General features: G+C 37.7%; 1 protein-coding gene across 1 annotated transcript in view; it reads right to left on the bottom strand.

The window, feature by feature from the left end:
• Positions 1–20,198, bottom strand: part of LOC139713697 (signal recognition particle subunit SRP72-like) — a 132,490-nt gene that overhangs the window by 4,010 nt on the left and 108,282 nt on the right. The window contains exon 15 of the mRNA XM_071625437.1: positions 2,026–2,210. Coding sequence (XP_071481538.1) covers positions 2,026–2,210 — 185 coding nt within the window. The remainder of the gene's footprint in view (positions 1–2,025; positions 2,211–20,198) is intronic.

Below are 20,198 nucleotides of genomic sequence, written 5' to 3'. Positions count from 1 at the left end.
TATTCTGAAGGTTCGTTAATCCAAAAATGATTAAGAAAAAATGTCCGTTCATTTCACGACGAAATCAGTTTTGTTATTTCGAACGTTCTGCCAGTGAAATTTCGGAATAAAACGACGGCACAAAACAGCGTGTTTTCGTACTCTAAGGGTCTGTTATTCCGACAGAAGTAGTAATGATGAAATAATAAATTGTAGATTCTTTATTCTGAAGGTTCGTTAACCGAAAATTGAATAAAGAAAAATGTCCGTAAATTTCAAAACGAAATCAGTACGTCATTTCAAACGTTTTGCCAGTGAAATTTGGGAATAAAACGACTGCCCCAAAACACTCAATTGCAGTTTTCTTACTCTGAGGGTTCGTTACTCCGACAGATTAATGATAAAATAATGCTAGATTCCCTATTCTGAAGGTTCGTTAATCCAAAAAATGATTAAGAAAAAATGTCCGTTCATTTCACAACGAAATCAATTTTGTTATTTCGAACGTTTCTGTCAGTGAAATTTCGGAATAAAACGACGGCACAAAACAGCGTGTTTTCGTACTCTATAAGGGTCTCTTATTCCGACAGAAGTAGTAATGATGAAATAATAATAGATTCTTTATTCTGAAGGTTCGTTAACCGAAAATTGAATAAAGAAAAATGTCCGTAAATTTCAAAACGAAATCAGTGCGTCATTTCGAACGTTTTGCCAGTGAAATTTGGAATAAAACTGCCCAAAAAACAGTTGCACTTTTCTTACTCTTAGGGTTCGTTACTCCGACAGATAAATGAAAAAATAATGCTATATTCCTTATTCTGAAGGTTCGTTAATCCAAAAATGATTTTAAAAAATGTCCGTTCATTTCACAACGAAATCAGTTTTGTTATTTCGAACGTTTCCGTCAGTGAAATTTCAGAATAAAACGACGGCCCCAAAACGGTTACAGTTTTCTTTTACTCTGAAGGATCGTTACTGCGAAAGAATAACGATATAATACTTTAGATTCTTAATTCTGAACGATCGTTAATCGGAAAACGATAAAGAAGAAATGAAAACGGTTACAGTTTTCTTACCCTCAGGGTTCGTTACTCCGAAAGAATAATGACAAAATAATACTCTACATTCTTAATTCTGAATGACCGTTAATAGAAAAATTATAAAGGAGAAAATATTCGTTTATATCCAAACGAAATCAGTTTTGTTATTTCGAATGTTCTGCCAGTATAATTTCGGAATACAACAACGGCCCCAAAAGGGTGTTTTCTTATTCTGAAGCAATCACGATGATAGATGATAGATTCCTTTCTGAAGGTTCGTTGACCGGAAAATAAAAAATAAAAAATGTTTGTTAATCTTCGAACGAAATCAGTTTTATTTTGAACATTCATCTGTAGTACCGACCTTTGGTGTTGTTGTTGTTTTCGATTACAAACCTTCAAAGTACTCATGAATCGTTTCATTTTATGATTAAACAAACCTTCGGAATAATGACCATCATTACATTTTTGTATGATATCTCTTTGATGTCACGGCCAAACTACCGCAGTATACCCAGAAAGGAAAGTGCAACCATGTCCCGAAAGTTCTCGATCGCTTCTCGCGCATCTGCATGCAATAGGCCTACCACGTGGTCGAGCAGACGGCGAGAAAGCAACACGGCGCGCGTAGTTGCGATGCAGAGACGGCTAATTATTGCAACAGTGAAACAGGAAAGGCCTAAAAGAAATCGGAACCTCCACCATCGGCACCTACTTCTCTTTCATTTATTATTTAGGAACTGCCGCTAACAAAATGTATGGAGTTTCTGCATTGTGTCTGTGAGAATATGCCCCTCACAACGTTCATTACATCTCCGTGAAAATGTCGCATTTAGTGGCATTTTAGCGGCGATTCATCTGTGTTGTATTGAGCATTAGCGAAGGCTTCCGCGCTTCGCGTACCCACCCCCAGAACAGCGCGCATAAATGCCGACAAGCGTGAAGAAATTCCTGGCGAGAACCCTGAAAGGGGCATCAATGATTGAAGGACACATTTCAAACTCACGCTTTCTCTTTCTTTTCCTTTTCTTGGTCACCTCCTGGAGTGAGGCTGCCGTCCCTGCCTTCTCTGCCTCCCCTTTCCCAGCCTTGCGGAGCTGCCGGGCGCTGAGAGAGAGGGGCGTGCTCTCTAACACGTCTACATCAACGTCCCCAGACAGCTGGGCTACTGACGGGAGTTCCAGGCTTAGTCTGATTCACGGTAAGTCTTGGGTTAAGGAAAAATCCCTGACAGCACTGCATCACTATTTTGTAAAGAAATTCAGAGTAGACCCGAGTGTGTTGCACTGCAAAACACTGAATGTTTTGCTGCATGGAAATGTTTGCAAATTCCATGCTATGCAGATTAATCACAAAAACAAATGTGATTACCAGGTATATAGGAAATATTTACACATATCAACAAATGCTTTTGTCTGCAAAATTATAACCAAATGTACATGCAATCAACGAAATTGGCCTGGCATGGAAAGTCAGTCGAGTGGAATGTTTCCACTTTTACAGTGAAGAATTCAGAGTGTTGCAAGGATGCCAACTTTGAAAATAGCTCTAGAGTATTCTGTATTTTCTATAAACTGTTCTGTAAATTGAAAGGGTATACAGAGATACTGAGAATTAAAGGGTACTGCCATTTGAAAGGGTCTACAAAAGAGCTGGGAATGAAAGGGTTATAGAAACTGTTCTGCAAAATGAAAGGGTAGAGAGAGGTACTGAGAATAAGAGGGTTAGTACAAGGGTACTGCCAACAAAGGGTACTGTCTACAAAAGAGCTGGGATTGAAAGGGTTATAGAAACTGTTCTGTAATTTGAATGGGTATACAGAGATAATGAGAATAAAAGGGTTATTGAAAGGGTACTGCCAAATGAAAGGGTTTACAAAAAAGCTGGGAACGAAAGGGTTATAGAAACTGTTCTGTAATTTGAAAGGGTATACAGAGATACTGAGAATAAAAGGGTAATTGAAAGGGTACTGCCAAATGAAAGGGTTTACAAAAAAGCTGGGAACGAAAGGGTTACAGAAACTGTTCTGTAATTTGAAAGGGTATACAGAGATACTGAGAATAAAAGGGCTATTGAAAGGGTACTGCCAAATGAAAGGGTTTACAAAAAAGCTGGGAACGAAAGGGTTATAGAAACTGTTCTGTAATTTGAATGGGTATACAGAGATAATGAGAATAAAAGGGTTATTGAAAGGGTACTGCCAAATCAAAGGGTCTGCAAAAGAGCTGGGAACAAAAAGGATATATAGAAAATGTTCAGCAAAATGAAAGGGAAGAGAAAGGTACTGAGAATAAGAGGGTTAGTACAAGGGTACTGCCAAATGAAAGGGTCTGCTAAAGAGCTGGGAATGAAAGGATTATAGAAGCTGTTCTGCATATTGAAAGGGTGTACATAGATACTTCAATTTGAAAGGGTATACAGAGATACTGAGAATAAAAGGGTTATTGAAAGGGTACTGCCAAATGAAAGGGTTTACAAAAGAGCTGAAAATGAAAGGGTTATAGAAACTGTTCTTCAATTTGAAAGGGTATACAGAGATACTGAGAATAAAAGGGTTATTGAAAGGGTACTGCCAAATGAAAGGGTTTACAAAAAAGCTGGGAACGAAAGGGTTACAGAAACTGTTCTGTAATTTGAAAGGGTATACAGAGATACTGAGAATAAAAGGGCTATTGAAAGGGTACTGCCAAATGAAAGGGTTTACAAAAAAGCTGGGAACGAAAGGGTTATAGAAACTGTTCTGTAATTTGAATGGGTATACAGAGATAATGAGAATAAAAGGGTTATTGAAAGGGTACTGCCAAATCAAAGGGTCTGCAAAAGAGCTGGGAACAAAAAGGATATATAGAAAATGTTCAGCAAAATGAAAGGGAAGAGAAAGGTACTGAGAATAAGAGGGTTAGTACAAGGGTACTGCCAAATGAAAGGGTCTGCTAAAGAGCTGGGAATGAAAGGATTATAGAAGCTGTTCTGCATATTGAAAGGGTGTACATAGATACTTCAATTTGAAAGGGTATACAGAGATACTGAGAATAAAAGGGTTATTGAAAGGGTACTGCCAAATGAAAGGGTTACAAAAGAGCTGAAAATGAAAGGGTTATAGAAACTGTTCTTCAATTTGAAAGGGTATACAGAGATACTGAGAATAAAAGGGTTATTGAAAGGGTACTGCCAAATGAAAGGGTCTACAAAAGAGGTGGGAATAACATGATTATACAAACTGTAAAGCAAAATGTAAGGGTGTACAGAGGTACTGAGAATAAAAGGGTTATTGAAAAGGTACTGCCAAATCAAAGGGTCTGCAAAAGAGCTGGGAACGAAAAGGATATATAGAAAATGTTCAGCAAAATGAAAGGGTAGAGAAAGGTACTGAGAATAAGAGGGTTAGTACAAGGGTACTGCCAAATGAAAGGGTCTGCTAAAGAGCTGGGAATGAAAGGATTATAGAAGCTGTTCTGCATATTGAAATGGTGTACATAGATACTGAGAATGAAAGGGTTATTGAAAGGGTACTGCCAAATGAAAGGGTCTACAAAAGAGCTGGGATTGAAAAGGCAATAAAAAATGTTCAGGAAAATGAAAGGGTAGAGAAAGGTACTGAGAATAAGAGGGTTAGTACAAGGGTACTGCCAAATGAAAGGGTCTACAAAAGAGCTGGGAATGAGAGGGTTATAGAAACTGTTCTGCATATTGAAAGGGTGTACAGAGATACTGAGAATAAAAGGGTTGTTGAAAGGGTACTGCCAAATGAAAGGGTCTACAAAAGAGCTGGGAATGAAAGGTACAGTTAAACTCGCCTAAGTCGACATCGCATATGTCGAATAATCGCGCAAGTCGATGATTTTAAAAAGTCCCGATTTTTCCCCATTGACTTACGTGTATTAATTCACTCCCAAGTCGAATTTTGTAAGTCGAATACTCGCCTAAGTCGATGAAATATCCAAGAACACTTTTACGGAAAAACCATTAAATTCACTGTGCCTAAGTCGAATACGATTTTATTGTGCAATAAATCACTGTCAAAATCATGAGACGCCAGTTTTTGTTTACATAAGAACTAGCCCGACCAGACAGGTGACAAAAAAATGATCTAAAGTATCAAAATTCAAAGCGATCGCATGCGATTGTTGAACTCTCTTCGTGTTTGGAGGTCCGCTGGTACAGCCCTGTCGCGCTAGCGCTACGTACGTACAGCGACTGGGCTGTGTATATTTGTGCGTACAGCGACTGGGCTGTGTACAGTCTGTGTATGTTAGCAGTCTGCGCTGTGCAGTGGATGGATGAAGCTGCTGAGTTTTCAAAGCGGAAAGTAGGGGGAAAGTTACGGGCACGGGTAAATCAGAATTACACCTCTACACGCATTTCAAGCGACGGTATGGTAAACTGGAATCAATCACTGCTCAAATATTGTTCATATTCACTTCCCCAAGGTTTAACAAGGGTGTAAAGTAATCGGACCTGTGCCAATACTAATGCACTGTCCATGCAAAGTTAGCCGCGGCCCTGCCGGGCGACCCGTGCTGCGGCACACCTCTCCAGCTCTCGGCTCCAGAGTAGACAACATACATGTACATTTATACATTTATGTGTGGTGTAACTGTTGTTAAGTAGATTATTTTCGACTTACGCACAGGTCGAAAATCGCCTAAGTTGATGTGTTTTGCTCAGTCCCGAGAAGATCGACTTATGCGAGTTTAACTGTATACAAAACTGTTCTGCATATTGAATGGTTGTACAGAGACACTGAGAATAAAGTGATTATTGAAATGGTACTGCCAAATGAAAGGGTCTACAAAAGATCTGGGAATGAAAGGGTTATAGAAACTTGTTTGGAAATTGAAAGAGTGTACAGAGATACTGAGCATAAAAGGGTTATTGAAAGGGTACTGCCAAATAAAAGGGTCTATAAAAGAGCTGGGAATGAGAGGATTATAGAAACTGTTCTGTAATTTGAATGGGTATACAGAGATACTGAGAATAAAAGGGTTATTGAAAGGGTACTGCCAAATGAAAGGGTCTACAAAAGAGCTGGGAAAGAAAGGGTTATAGAAACTGTTCTGCAATTTGAAAGGGTATAAAGAGATACTGAGAATAAAAGGGTTATTGAAAGGGTACTGCCAAATGAAAGGTTCTACAAAAAAGCTGGGAACGAAAGGGTTATAGAAACTAGTCTGCAATTTGAAAGGGTATACAGTGATACTGAGAATAAAAGGGCTATTGAAAGGGTACTGCCAAATGAAAGGATCAACAAAAGAGGTGGGAATGAAAGGGTTATAGAAACTTTTCTGCAATTTGAAAGGGTATACAGTGATACTGAGAATTAAAGGGTTACTGAAAGGGTACTGCCAAATGAAAGGGTCTACAAAAGAGCTGGGAATGAAAGGGTTATAGAAACTGTTCTGTTATTTGAATGGGTATACAGAGATACTGAGAATAAAAGGGTTATTGAAAGGGTACTGCCAAATGAAAGGGTCTACAAAAGAGCTGGGAAAGAAAGGGTTATAGAAACTGTTCTGCAATTTGAAAGGGTATAAAGAGATATTGAGAATAAAAGGGTTATTGAAAGGGTACTGCCAAATGAAAGGTTCCACAAAAAAGCTGGTAACGAAAGGGTTATAGAAACTGTCCTGCAATTTCAAAGGGTATACAGTGATACGGAGAATTAAAGGGTTACTGAAAGGGTACTGCCAAATGAAAGGGTCTACAAAAGACCTGGGAATGAAAGGGTTATAGAAACTGTTCTGCTATTTGAAAGGGTATACAGAGATACTGAGAATTAAAGGGCTATTGACAGGGTACTGCCAAATGAAAGGATCAACAAAAGAGCTGGGAATGAAAGGGTTATAGAAACTGTTCTGTAATTTGAAAGGGTATACAGAGATACTGAGCATAAAAAGGTTATTGAAAGGGTACTGCCAAATAAAAGGGTCTATAAAAGAGCTGGGAATGAGAGGGTTATAGAAACTGGTCTGCAAAAATGAAACGGTCTACAAAAGAGCTGGGAATGAGAGGATTATAGAAACTGTTCTGTAATTTGAATGGGTATACAGAGATACTGAGAATAAAAGGGTTATTGAAAGGGTACTGCCAAATGAAAGGGTCTACAAAAGAGCTGGGAAAGAAAGGGTTATAGAAACTGTTCTGCAATTTGAAAGGGTATAAAGAGATACTGAGAATAAAAGGGTTATTGAAAGGGTACTGCCAAATGAAAGGTTCTACAAAAAAGCTAGGAACGAAAGGGTTATAGAAACTAGTCTGCAATTTGAAAGGGTATACAGAGATACTGAGAATAAAAGGGTTATTGAAAGGGTACTGCCAAATGAAAGGATCAACAAAAGAGCTGGGAATGAAAGGGTTATAGAAACTGTTCTGCAATTTGAAAGGGTATACAGTGATACTGAGAATTAAAGGGTTACTGAAAGGGTACTGCCAAATGAAAGGGTCTACAAAAGAGCTGGGAATGAAAGGGTTATAGAAACTGTTCTGTTATTTGAATGGGTATACAGAGATACTGAGAATAAAAGGGTTATTGAAAGGGTACTGCCAAATGAAAGGGTCTACAAAAGAGCTGGGAAAGAAAGGGTTATAGAAACTGCTCTGCAATTTGAAAGGGTATAAAGAGATATTGAGAATAAAAGGGTTATTGAAAGGGTACTGCCAAATGAAAGGGTCTACAAAAGAGCTGGGAAAGAAAGGGTTATAGAAACTGTTCTGCAATTTGAAAGGGTATAAAGAGATATTGAGAATAAAAGGGTTATTGAAAGGGTACTGCCAAATGAAAGGTTCTACAAAAAAGCTGGTAACGAGAGGGTTATAGAAACTGTCCTGCAATTTCAAAGGGTATACAGTGATACTGAGAATTAAAGGGTTACTGAAAGGGTACTGCCAAATGAAAGGATCAACAAAAGAGCTGGGAATGAAAGGGTTATAGAAACTGTTCTGCAATTTGAAAGGGTATACAGAGATACTGAGAATTAAAGGGTTACTGAAAGGGTACTGCCAAATGAAAGGATCAACAAAAGAGCTGGGAATGAAAGGTTATAGAAACTGTTCTGTAATTTGAATGGGTATACAGAGATACTGAGAATAAAAGGGTTATTGAAAGGGTACTGCCAAATGAAAGGTTCTACAAAAAAGCTGGTAACGAAAGGGTTATAGAAACTGTTCTGCAATTTGAAAGGGTATACAGTGATACTGAGAATTAAAGGGTTACTGAAAGGGTACTGCCAAATGAAAGGGTCTACAAAAGACCTGGGAATGAAAGGGTTATAGAAACTGTTCTGTAATTTGAAAGGGTATACAGAGATACTGAGAATAAAAGGGTTATTGAAAGGGTACTGCCAAATGAAAGGGTCTACAAAAGAGCTGGGAAAGAAAGGGTTATAGAAACTGTTCTGCAATTTGAAAGGGTATACAGAGATACTGAGAATAAAATGGTTATTGAAAGGGTACTGCCTCATGAAAGGGTCTACAAAAGAGCTGGGAAAGAAAGGGTTATAGAAACTGTTCTGCAATTTGAAAGGGTATACAGAGATACTGAGAATAAAAGGGTTATTGAAAGGGTACTGCCAAATGAAAGGTTCTACAAAAAAGCTGGTAACGAGAGGGTTATAGAAACTGTCCTGCAATTTCAAAGGGTATACAGTGATACTGAGAATTAAAGGGTTACTGAAAGGGTACTGCCAAATGAAAGGATCAACAAAAGAGCTGGGAATGAAAGGGTTATAGAAACTGTTCTGCAATTTGAAAGGGTATACAGAGATACTGAGAATTAAAGGGTTACTGAAAGGGTACTGCCAAATGAAAGGGTCTACAAAAGAGCTGGGAATGAAAGGGTTATAGAAACTTGTTTGGAAATTGAAAGGGTGCACAGAGATACTGAGCATAAAAGGGTTATTGATAGGGTACTGCCAAATAAAAGGGTCTATAAAAGAGCTGGGAATGAGAGGGTTATAGAAACTGGTCTGCAAAAATGAAACGGTCTACAAAAGAGCTGGGAATGAGAGGATTATAGAAACTGTTCTGTAATTTGAATGGGTATACAGAGATACTGAGAATAAAAGGGTTATTGAAAGGGTACTGCCAAATGAAAGGGTCTACAAAAGAGCTGGGAAAGAAAGGGTTATAGAAACTGTTCTGCAATTTGAAAGGGTATAAAGAGATACTGAGAATAAAAGGGTTATTGAAAGGGTACTGCCAAATGAAAGGTTCTACAAAAAAGCTGGGAACGAAAGGGTTATAGAAACTAGTCTGCAATTTGAAAGGGTATACAGTGATACTGAGAATTAAAGGGCTATTGAAAGGGTACTGCCAAATGAAAGGATCAACAAAAGAGCTGGGAATGAAAGGGTTATAGAAACTTTTCTGCAATTTGAAAGGGTATACAGTGATACTGAGAATTAAAGGGTTACTGAAAGGGTACTGCCAAATGAAAGGGTCTACAAAAGAGCTGGGAATGAAAGGGTTATAGAAACTTCTGTTATTTGAATGGGTATACAGAGATACTGAGAATAAAAGGGTTATTGAAAGGGTACTGCCAAATGAAAGGGTCTACAAAAGAGCTGGGAAAGAAAGGGTTATAGAAACTGTTCTGCAATTTGAAAGGGTATAAAGAGATATTGAGAATAAAAGGGTTATTGAAAGGGTACTGCCAAATGAAAGGTTCTACAAAAAAGCTGGTAACGAAAGGGTTATAGAAACTGTCCTGCAATTTCAAAGGGTATACAGTGATACGGAGAATTAAAGGGTTACTGAAAGGGTACTGCCAAATGAAAGGGTCTACAAAAGACCTGGGAATGAAAGGGTTATAGAAACTGTTCTGCTATTTGAAAGGGTATACAGAGATACTGAGAATTAAAGGGCTATTGACAGGGTACTGCCAAATGAAAGGATCAACAAAAGAGCTGGGAATGAAAGGGTTATAGAAACTGTTCTGTAATTTGAAAGGGTATACAGAGATACTGAGCATAAAAGGGTTATTGAAAGGGTACTGCCAAATAAAAGGGTCTATAAAAGAGCTGGGAATGAGAGGGTTATAGAAACTGGTCTGCAAAAATGAAACGGTCTACAAAAGAGCTGGGAATGAGAGGATTATAGAAACTGTTCTGTAATTTGAATGGGTATACAGAGATACTGAGAATAAAAGGGTTATTGAAAGGGTACTGCCAAATGAAAGGGTCTACAAAAGAGCTGGGAAAGAAAGGGTTATAGAAACTGTTCTGCAATTTGAAAGGGTATAAAGAGATACTGAGAATAAAAGGGTTATTGAAAGGGTACTGCCAAATGAAAGGTTCTACAAAAAAGCTGGGAACGAAAGGGTTATAGAAACTAGTCTGCAATTTGAAAGGGTATACAGTGATACTGAGAATTAAAGGGCTATTGAAAGGGTACTGCCAAATGAAAGGATCAACAAAAGAGGTGGGAATGAAAGGGTTATAGAAACTGTTCTGCAATTTGAAAGGGTATACAGTGATACTGAGAATTAAAGGGTTACTGAAAGGGTACTGCCAAATGAAAGGGTCTACAAAAGAGCTGGGAATGAAAGGGTTATAGAAACTGTTCTGTTATTTGAATGGGTATACAGAGATACTGAGAATAAAAGGGTTATTGAAAGGGTACTGCCAAATGAAAGGGTCTACAAAAGAGCTGGGAAAGAAAGGGTTATAGAAACTGTTCTGCAATTTGAAAGGGTATAAAGAGATATTGAGAATAAAAGGGTTATTGAAAGGGTACTGCCAAATGAAAGGTTCTACAAAAAAGCTGGTAACGAAAGGGTTACAGAAACTGTCCTGCAATTTCAAAGGGTATACAGTGATACTGAGAATTAAAGGGTTACTGAAAGGGTACTGCCAAATGAAAGGATCAACAAAAGAGCTGGGAATGAAAGGGTTATAGAAACTGTTCTGCAATTTGAAAGGGTATACAGAGATACTGAGAATTAAAGGGTTACTGAAAGGGTACTGCCAAATGAAAGGATCAACAAAAGAGCTGGGAATGAAAGGTTATAGAAACTGTTCTGTAATTTGAATGGGTATACAGAGATACTGAGAATAAAAGGGTTATTGAAAGGGTACTGCCAAATGAAAGGGTCTACAAAAGAGCTGGGAAAGAAAGGGTTATAGAAACTGTTCTGCAATTTGAAAGGGTATAAAGAGATATTGAGAATAAAAGGGTTATTGAAAGGGTACTGCCAAATGAAAGGTTCTACAAAAAAGCTGGTAACGAAAGGGTTATAGAAACTGTTCTGCAATTTGAAAGGGTATACAGTGATACTGAGAATTAAAGGGTTACTGAAAGGGTACTGCCAAATGAAAGGGTCTACAAAAGACCTGGGAATGAAAGGGTTATAGAAACTCTTCTGCAATTTGAAAGGGTATACAGAGATACTGAGAATAAAATGGTTATTGAAAGGGTACTGCCTCATGAAAGGGTCTACAAAAGAGCTGGGAATTAAAGGGTTATAGAAACTCTTCTGTCATTTGAAAGGGTATACAGAGATACTGAGAATAAAAGGGTTATTGAAAGGGTACTGCCAAATGAAAGGTTCTACAAAAAAGCTGGGAACGAAAGGGTTATAGAAACTGTTCTGCAATTTGAAAGGGTATACAGTGATACTGAGAATTAAATGGCTATTGAAAGGGTACTGCCAAATGAAAGGATCAACAAAAGAGCTGGGAATGAAAGTGTTATAGAAACTGTTCTGCAATTTGAAAGGCTATACAGAGATACTGAGAATTAAAGGGTTACTGAAAGGGTACTGCCAAATGAAAGGGTCTACAAGAGCTGGGAATGAAAGGTTATAGAAACTGTTCTGTAATTTGAATGGGTATACAGAGATACTGAGAATAAAAGGGTTATTGAAAGGGTACTGCCAAATGAAAGGGTCTACAAAAGAGCTGGGAAAGAAAGGGTTATAGAAACTGTTCTGCAATTTGAAAGGGTATAAAGAGATATTGAGAATAAAAGGGCTATTGAAAGGGTACTGCCAAATGAAAGGTTCTACAAAAGAGCTGGGAAAGAAAGGGTTATAGAAACTGTTCTGCAATTTGAAAGGGTATAAAGAGATACTGAGAATAAAAGGGTTATTGAAAGGGTACTGCCAAATGAAAGGTTCTACAAAAAAGCTAGGAAATGAAAGGGTTATAGAAACTAGTCTGCAATTTGAAAGGGTATACAGAGATACTGAGAATAAAAGGGTTATTGAAAGGGTACTGCCAAATGAAAGGATCAACAAAAGAGCTGGGAATGAAAGGGTTATAGAAACTGTTCTGCAATTTGAAAGGGTATACAGTGATACTGAGAATTAAAGGGTTACTGAAAGGGTACTGCCAAATGAAAGGGTCTACAAAAGAGCTGGGAATGAAAGGGTTATAGAAACTGTTCTGCAATTTGAATGGGTATACAGAGATACTGAGAATAAAAGGGTTATTGAAAGGGTACTGCCAAATGAAAGGGTCTACAAAAAAGCTGGTAACGAGAGGGTTATAGAAAGAGCTGGGAAAGAAAGGGTTGTAGAAACTGTTCTGCAATTTGAAAGGGTATAAAGAGATATTGAGAATAAAAAGGTTATTGAAAGGGTACTGCCAAATGAAAGGTTCTACAAAAAAGCTGGTAACGAGAGGGTTATAGAAACTGTCCTGCAATTTCAAAGGGTATACAGTGATACTGAGAACTAAAGGGTTACTGAAAGGGTACTGCCAAATGAAAGGATCAACAAAAGAGCTGGGAATGAAAGGGTTATAGAAACTGTTCTGCAATTTGAAAGGGTATACAGAGATACTGAGAATTAAAGGGTTACTGAAAGGGTACTGCCAAATGAAAGGATCAACAAAAGAGCTGGGAATGAAAGGTTATAGAAACTGTTCTGTAATTTGAATGGGTATACAGAGATACTGAGAATAAAAGGGTTATTGAAAGGGTACTGCCAAATGAAAGGTTCTACAAAAAAGCTGGTAACGAAAGGGTTATAGAAACTGTTCTGCAATTTGAAAGGGTATACAGTGATACTGAGAATTAAAGGGTTACTGAAAGGGTACTGCCAAATGAAAGGGTCTACAAAAGACCTGGGAATGAAAGGGTTATAGAAACTGTTCTGCAATTTGAAAGGGTATACAGAGATACTGAGAATAAAAGGGTTATTGAAAGGGTACTGCCAAATGAAAGGGTCTACAAAAGAGCTGGGAAAGAAAGGGTTATAGAAACTGTTCTGCAATTTGAAAGGGTATACAGAGATACTGAGAATAAAATGGTTATTGAAAGGGTACTGCCTCATGAAAGGGTCTACAAAAGAGCTGGGAAAGAAAGGGTTATAGAAACTGTTCTGCAATTTGAAAGGGTATACAGAGATACTGAGAATAAAAGGGTTATTGAAAGGGTACTGCCAAATGAAAGGTTCTACAAAAAAGCTGGTAACGAGAGGGTTATAGAAACTGTCCTGCAATTTCAAAGGGTATACAGTGATACTGAGAATTAAAGGGTTACTGAAAGGGTACTGCCAAATGAAAGGATCAACAAAAGAGCTGGGAATGAAAGGGTTATAGAAACTGTTCTGCAATTTGAAAGGGTATACAGAGATACTGAGAATTAAAGGGTTACTGAAAGGGTACTGCCAAATGAAAGGGTCTACAAAAGAGCTGGGAATGAAAGGGTTATAGAAACTTGTTTGGAAATTGAAAGGGTGCACAGAGATACTGAGCATAAAAGGGTTATTGATAGGGTACTGCCAAATAAAAGGGTCTATAAAAGAGCTGGGAATGAGAGGGTTATAGAAACTGGTCTGCAAAAATGAAACGGTCTACAAAAGAGCTGGGAATGAGAGGATTATAGAAACTGTTCTGTAATTTGAATGGGTATACAGAGATACTGAGAATAAAAGGGTTATTGAAAGGGTACTGCCAAATGAAAGGGTCTACAAAAGAGCTGGGAAAGAAAGGGTTATAGAAACTGTTCTGCAATTTGAAAGGGTATAAAGAGATACTGAGAATAAAAGGGTTATTGAAAGGGTACTGCCAAATGAAAGGTTCTACAAAAAAGCTGGGAACGAAAGGGTTATAGAAACTAGTCTGCAATTTGAAAGGGTATACAGTGATACTGAGAATTAAAGGGCTATTGAAAGGGTACTGCCAAATGAAAGGATCAACAAAAGAGGTGGGAATGAAAGGGTTATAGAAACTTTTCTGCAATTTGAAAGGGTATACAGTGATACTGAGAATTAAAGGGTTACTGAAAGGGTACTGCCAAATGAAAGGGTCTACAAAAGAGCTGGGAATGAAAGGGTTATAGAAACTTCTGTTATTTGAATGGGTATACAGAGATACTGAGAATAAAAGGGTTATTGAAAGGGTACTGCCAAATGAAAGGGTCTACAAAAAAGCTGGTAACGAAAGGGTTATAGAAACTGTCCTGCAATTTCAAAGGGTATACAGTGATACGGAGAATTAAAGGGTTACTGAAAGGGTACTGCCAAATGAAAGGGTCTACAAAAGACCTGGGAATGAAAGGGTTATAGAAACTGTTCTGCTATTTGAAAGGGTATACAGAGATACTGAGAATTAAAGGGCTATTGACAGGGTACTGCCAAATGAAAGGATCAACAAAAGAGCTGGGAATGAAAGGGTTATAGAAACTGTTCTGTAATTTGAAAGGGTATACAGAGATACTGAGCATAAAAGGGTTATTGAAAGGGTACTGTCAAATAAAAGGGTCTATAAAAGAGCTGGGAATGAGAGGGTTATAGAAACTGGTCTGCAAAAATGAAACGGTCTACAAAAGAGCTGGGAATGAGAGGATTATAGAAACTGTTCTGTAATTTGAATGGGTATACAGAGATACTGAGAATAAAAGGGTTATTGAAAGGGTACTGCCAAATGAAAGGGTCTACAAAAGAGCTGGGAAAGAAAGGGTTATAGAAACTGTTCTGCAATTTGAAAGGGTATAAAGAGATACTGAGAATAAAAGGGTTATTGAAAGGGTACTGCCAAATGAAAGGTTCTACAAAAAAGCTGGGAACGAAAGGGTTATAGAAACTAGTCTGCAATTTGAAAGGGTATACAGTGATACTGAGAATTAAAGGGCTATTGAAAGGGTACTGCCAAATGAAAGGATCAACAAAAGAGGTGGGAATGAAAGGGTTATAGAAACTGTTCTGCAATTTGAAAGGGTATACAGTGATACTGAGAATTAAAGGGTTACTGAAAGGGTACTGCCAAATGAAAGGGTCTACAAAAGAGCTGGGAATGAAAGGGTTATAGAAACTGTTCTGTTATTTGAATGGGTATACAGAGATACTGAGAATAAAAGGGTTATTGAAAGGGTACTGGCAAATGAAAGGGTCTACAAAAGAGCTGGGAAAGAAAGGGTTATAGAAACTGTTCTGCAATTTGAAAGGGTATAAAGAGATATTGAGAATAAAAGGGTTATTGAAAGGGTACTGCCAAATGAAAGGTTCTACAAAAAAGCTGGTAACGAAAGGGTTACAGAAACTGTCCTGCAATTTCAAAGGGTATACAGTGATACTGAGAATTAAAGGGTTACTGAAAGGGTACTGCCAAATGAAAGGATCAACAAAAGAGCTGGGAATGAAAGGGTTATAGAAACTGTTCTGCAATTTGAAAGGGTATACAGAGATACTGAGAATTAAAGGGTTACTGAAAGGGTACTGCCAAATGAAAGGATCAACAAAAGAGCTGGGAATGAAAGGTTATAGAAACTGTTCTGTAATTTGAATGGGTATACAGAGATACTGAGAATAAAAGGGTTATTGAAAGGGTACTGCCAAATGAAAGGGTCTACAAAAGAGCTGGGAAAGAAAGGGTTATAGAAACTGTTCTGCAATTTGAAAGGGTATAAAGAGATATTGAGAATAAAAGGGTTATTGAAAGGGTACTGCCAAATGAAAGGTTCTACAAAAAAGCTGGTAACGAAAGGGTTATAGAAACTGTTCTGCAATTTGAAAGGGTATACAGTGATACTGAGAATTAAAGGGTTACTGAAAGGGTACTGCCAAATGAAAGGGTCTACAAAAGACCTGGGAATGAAAGGGTTATAGAAACTCTTCTGCAATTTGAAAGGGTATACAGAGATACTGAGAATAAAATGGTTATTGAAAGGGTACTGCCTCATGAAAGGGTCTACAAAAGAGCTGGGAATTAAAGGGTTATAGAAACTCTTCTGTCATTTGAAAGGGTATACAGAGATACTGAGAATAAAAGGGTTATTGAAAGGGTACTGCCAAATGAAAGGTTCTACAAAAAAGCTGGGAACGAAAGGGTTATAGAAACTGTTCTGCAATTTGAAAGGGTATACAGTGATACTGAGAATTAAATGGCTATTGAAAGGGTACTGCCAAATGAAAGGATCAACAAAAGAGCTGGGAATGAAAGTGTTATAGAAACTGTTCTGCAATTTGAAAGGCTATACAGAGATACTGAGAATTAAAGGGTTACTGAAAGGGTACTGCCAAATGAAAGGGTCTACAAGAGCTGGGAATGAAAGGTTATAGAAACTGTTCTGTAATTTGAATGGGTATACAGAGATACTGAGAATAAAAGGGTTATTGAAAGGGTACTGCCAAATGAAAGGGTCTACAAAAGAGCTGGGAAAGAAAGGGTTATAGAAACTGTTCTGCAATTTGAAAGGGTATAAAGAGATATTGAGAATAAAAGGGCTATTGAAAGGGTACTGCCAAATGAAAGGTTCTACAAAAGAGCTGGGAAAGAAAGGGTTATAGAAACTGTTCTGCAATTTGAAAGGGTATAAAAAGCTAGGAACGAAAGGGTTATAGAAACTAGTCTGCAATTTGAAAGGGTATACAGAGATACTGAGAATAAAAGGGTTATTGAAAGGGTACTGCCAAATGAAAGGATCAACAAAAAAGCTGGGAATGAAAGGGTTATAGAAACTGTTCTGCAATTTGAAAGGGTATACAGTGATACTGAGAATTAAAGGGTTACTGAAAGGGTACTGCCAAATGAAAGGGTCTACAAAAGAGCTGGGAATGAAAGGGTTATAGAAACTGTTCTGTTATTTGAATGGGTATACAGAGATACTGAGAATAAAAGGGTTATTGAAAGGGTACTGCCAAATGAAAGGGTCTACAAAAGAGCTGGGAAAGAAAGGGTTGTAGAAACTGTTCTGCAATTTGAAAGGGTATAAAGAGATATTGAGAATAAAAGGGTTATTGAAAGGGTACTGCCAAATGAAAGGTTCTACAAAAAAGCTGGTAACGAGAGGGTTATAGAAACTGTCCTGCAATTTCAAAGGGTATACAGTGATACTGAGAACTAAAGGGTTACCGAAAGGGTACTGCCAAATGAAAGGATCAACAAAAGAGCTGGGAATGAAAGGGTTATAGAAACTGTTCTGCAATTTGAAAGGGTATACAGAGATACTGAGAATTAAAGGGTTACTGAAAGGGTACTGCCAAATGAAAGGATCAGTACTGCCAAATGAAAGGGTCCACAAAAGAGCTGGGAAAGAAAGGGTTATAGAAACTGTTCTGCAATTTGAAAGGGTATACAGAGATACTGAGAATAAAAGGGTTATTGAAAGGGTACTGCCAAATGAAAGGTTCTACAAAAAAGCTGGTAACGAGAGGGTTATAGAAACTGTCCTGCAATTTCAAAGGGTATACAGTGATACTGAGAATTAGAGGGTTACTGAAAGGGTACTGCCAAATGAAAGGATCAACAAAAGAGCTGGGAATGAAAGGGTTATAGAAACTGTTCTGCAATTTGAAAGGGTATACAGAGATACTGAGAATTAAAGGGTTACTGAAAGGGTACTGCCAAATGAAAGGGTCTACAAAAGAGCTGGGAATGAAAGGGTTATAGAAACTTGTTTGGAAATTGAAAGGGTGCACAGAGATACTGAGCATAAAAGGGTTATTGATAGGGTACTGCCAAATAAAAGGGTCTATAAAAGAGCTGGGAATGAGAGGGTTATAGAAACTGGTCTGCAAAAATGAAATGGTCTACAAAAGAGCTGGGAATGAGAGGATTATAGAAACTGTTCTGTAATTTGAATGGGTATACAGAGATACTGAGAATAAAAGGGTTATTGAAAGGGTACTGCCAAATGAAAGGGTCTACAAAAGAGCTGGGAAAGAAAGGGTTATAGAAACTGTTCTGCAATTTGAAAGGGTATAAAGAGATATTGAGAATAAAAGGGCTATTGAAAGGGTACTGCCAAATGAAAGGTTCTACAAAAGAGCTGGGAAAGAAAGGGTTATAGAAACTGTTCTGCAATTTGAAAGGGTATAAAGAGATACTGAGAATAAAAGGGTTATTGAAAGGGTACTGCCAAATGAAAGGTTCTACAAAAAAGCTAGGAACGAAAGGGTTATAGAAACTAGTCTGCAATTTGAAAGGGTATACAGTGATACTGAGAATTAAAGGGCTATTGAAAGGGTACTGCCAAATGAAAGGATCAACAAAAGACAGTGATACTGAGAATAAAAGGGTTATTGAAAGGGTACTGCCAAATGAAAGGGTCTACAAAAGAGCTGGGAAAGAAAGGGTTATAGAAACTGTTCTGCAATTTGAAAGGGTATAAAGAGATACTGAGAATAAAAGGGTTATTGAAAGGGTACTGCCAAATGAAAGGTTCTACAAAAAAGCTGGTAACGAAAGGGTTATAGAAACTGTTCTGCAATTTGAAAGGGTATACAGTGATACTGAGAATTAAAGGGTTACTGAAAGGGTACTGCCAAATGAAAGGGTCTACAAAAGATCTGGGAATGAAAGGGTTATAGAAACTCTTCTGCAATTTGAAAGGGTATACAGAGATACTGAGAATAAAATGGTTATTGAAAGGGTACTGCCTCATGAAAGGGTCTACAAAAGAGCTGGGAATTAAAGGGTTATAGAAACTCTTCTGTCATTTGAAAGGGTATACAGAGATACTGAGAATAAAAGGGTTATTGAAAGGGTACTGCCAAATGAAAGGTTCTACAAAAAAGCTGGGAACGAAAGGGTTATAGAAACTGTTCTGCAATTTGAAAGGGTATACAGTGATACTGAGAATTAAATGGCTATTGAAAGGGTACTGCCAAATGAAAGGATCAACAAAAGAGCTGGGAATGAAAGTGTTATAGAAACTGTTCTGCAATTTGAAAGGCTATACAGAGATACTGAGAATTAAAGGGTTACTGAAAGGGTACTGCCAAATGAAAGGGTCTACAAGAGCTGGGAATGAAAGGTTATAGAAACTGTTCTGTAATTTGAATGGGTATACAGAGATACTGAGAATAAAAGGGTTATTGAAAGGGTACTGCCAAATGAAAGGGTCTACAAAAGAGCTGGGAAAGAAAGGGTTATAGAAACTGTTCTGCAATTTGAAAGGGTATAAAGAGATATTGAGAATAAAAGGGCTATTGAAAGGGTACTGCCAAATGAAAGGTTCTACAAAAGAGCTGGGAAAGAAAGGGTTATAGAAACTGTTCTGCAATTTGAAAGGGTATAAAGAGATACTGAGAATAAAAGGGTTATTGAAAGGGTACTGCCAAATGAAAGGTTCTACAAAAAAGCTAGGAACGAAAGGGTTATAGAAACTAGTCTGCAATTTGAAAGGGTATACAGAGATACTGAGAATAAAAGGGTTATTGAAAGGGTACTGCCAAATGAAAGGATCAACAAAAAAGCTGGGAATGAAAGGGTTATAGAAACTGTTCTGCAATTTGAAAGGGTATACAGTGATACTGAGAATTAAAGGGTTACTGAAAGGGTACTGCCAAATGAAAGGGTCTACAAAAGAGCTGGGAATGAAAGGGTTATAGAAACTGTTCTGTTATTTGAATGGGTATACAGAGATACTGAGAATAAAAGGGTTATTGAAAGGGTACTGCCAAATGAAAGGGTCTACAAAAGAGCTGGGAAAGAAAGGGTTGTAGAAACTGTTCTGCAATTTGAAAGGGTATAAAGAGATATTGAGAATAAAAGGGTTATTGAAAGGGTACTGCCAAATGAAAGGTTCTACAAAAAAGCTGGTAACGAGAGGGTTATAGAAACTGTCCTGCAATTTCAAAGGGTATACAGTGATACTGAGAACTAAAGGGTTACTGAAAGGGTACTGCCAAATGAAAGGATCAACAAAAGAGCTGGGAATGAAAGGGTTATAGAAACTGTTCTGCAATTTGAAAGGGTATACAGAGATACTGAGAATTAAAGGGTTACTGAAAGGGTA

Source organism: Diadema antillarum, unplaced genomic scaffold (assembly GCF_040938485.1).
Source record: "Diadema antillarum isolate AM-2024a unplaced genomic scaffold, OU_Dant_1.0 scf00000005, whole genome shotgun sequence".
Classification (NCBI taxonomy): domain Eukaryota; kingdom Metazoa; phylum Echinodermata; class Echinoidea; order Diadematoida; family Diadematidae; genus Diadema; species Diadema antillarum.
This window is presented reverse-complemented; position numbering and strand designations above follow the sequence as displayed.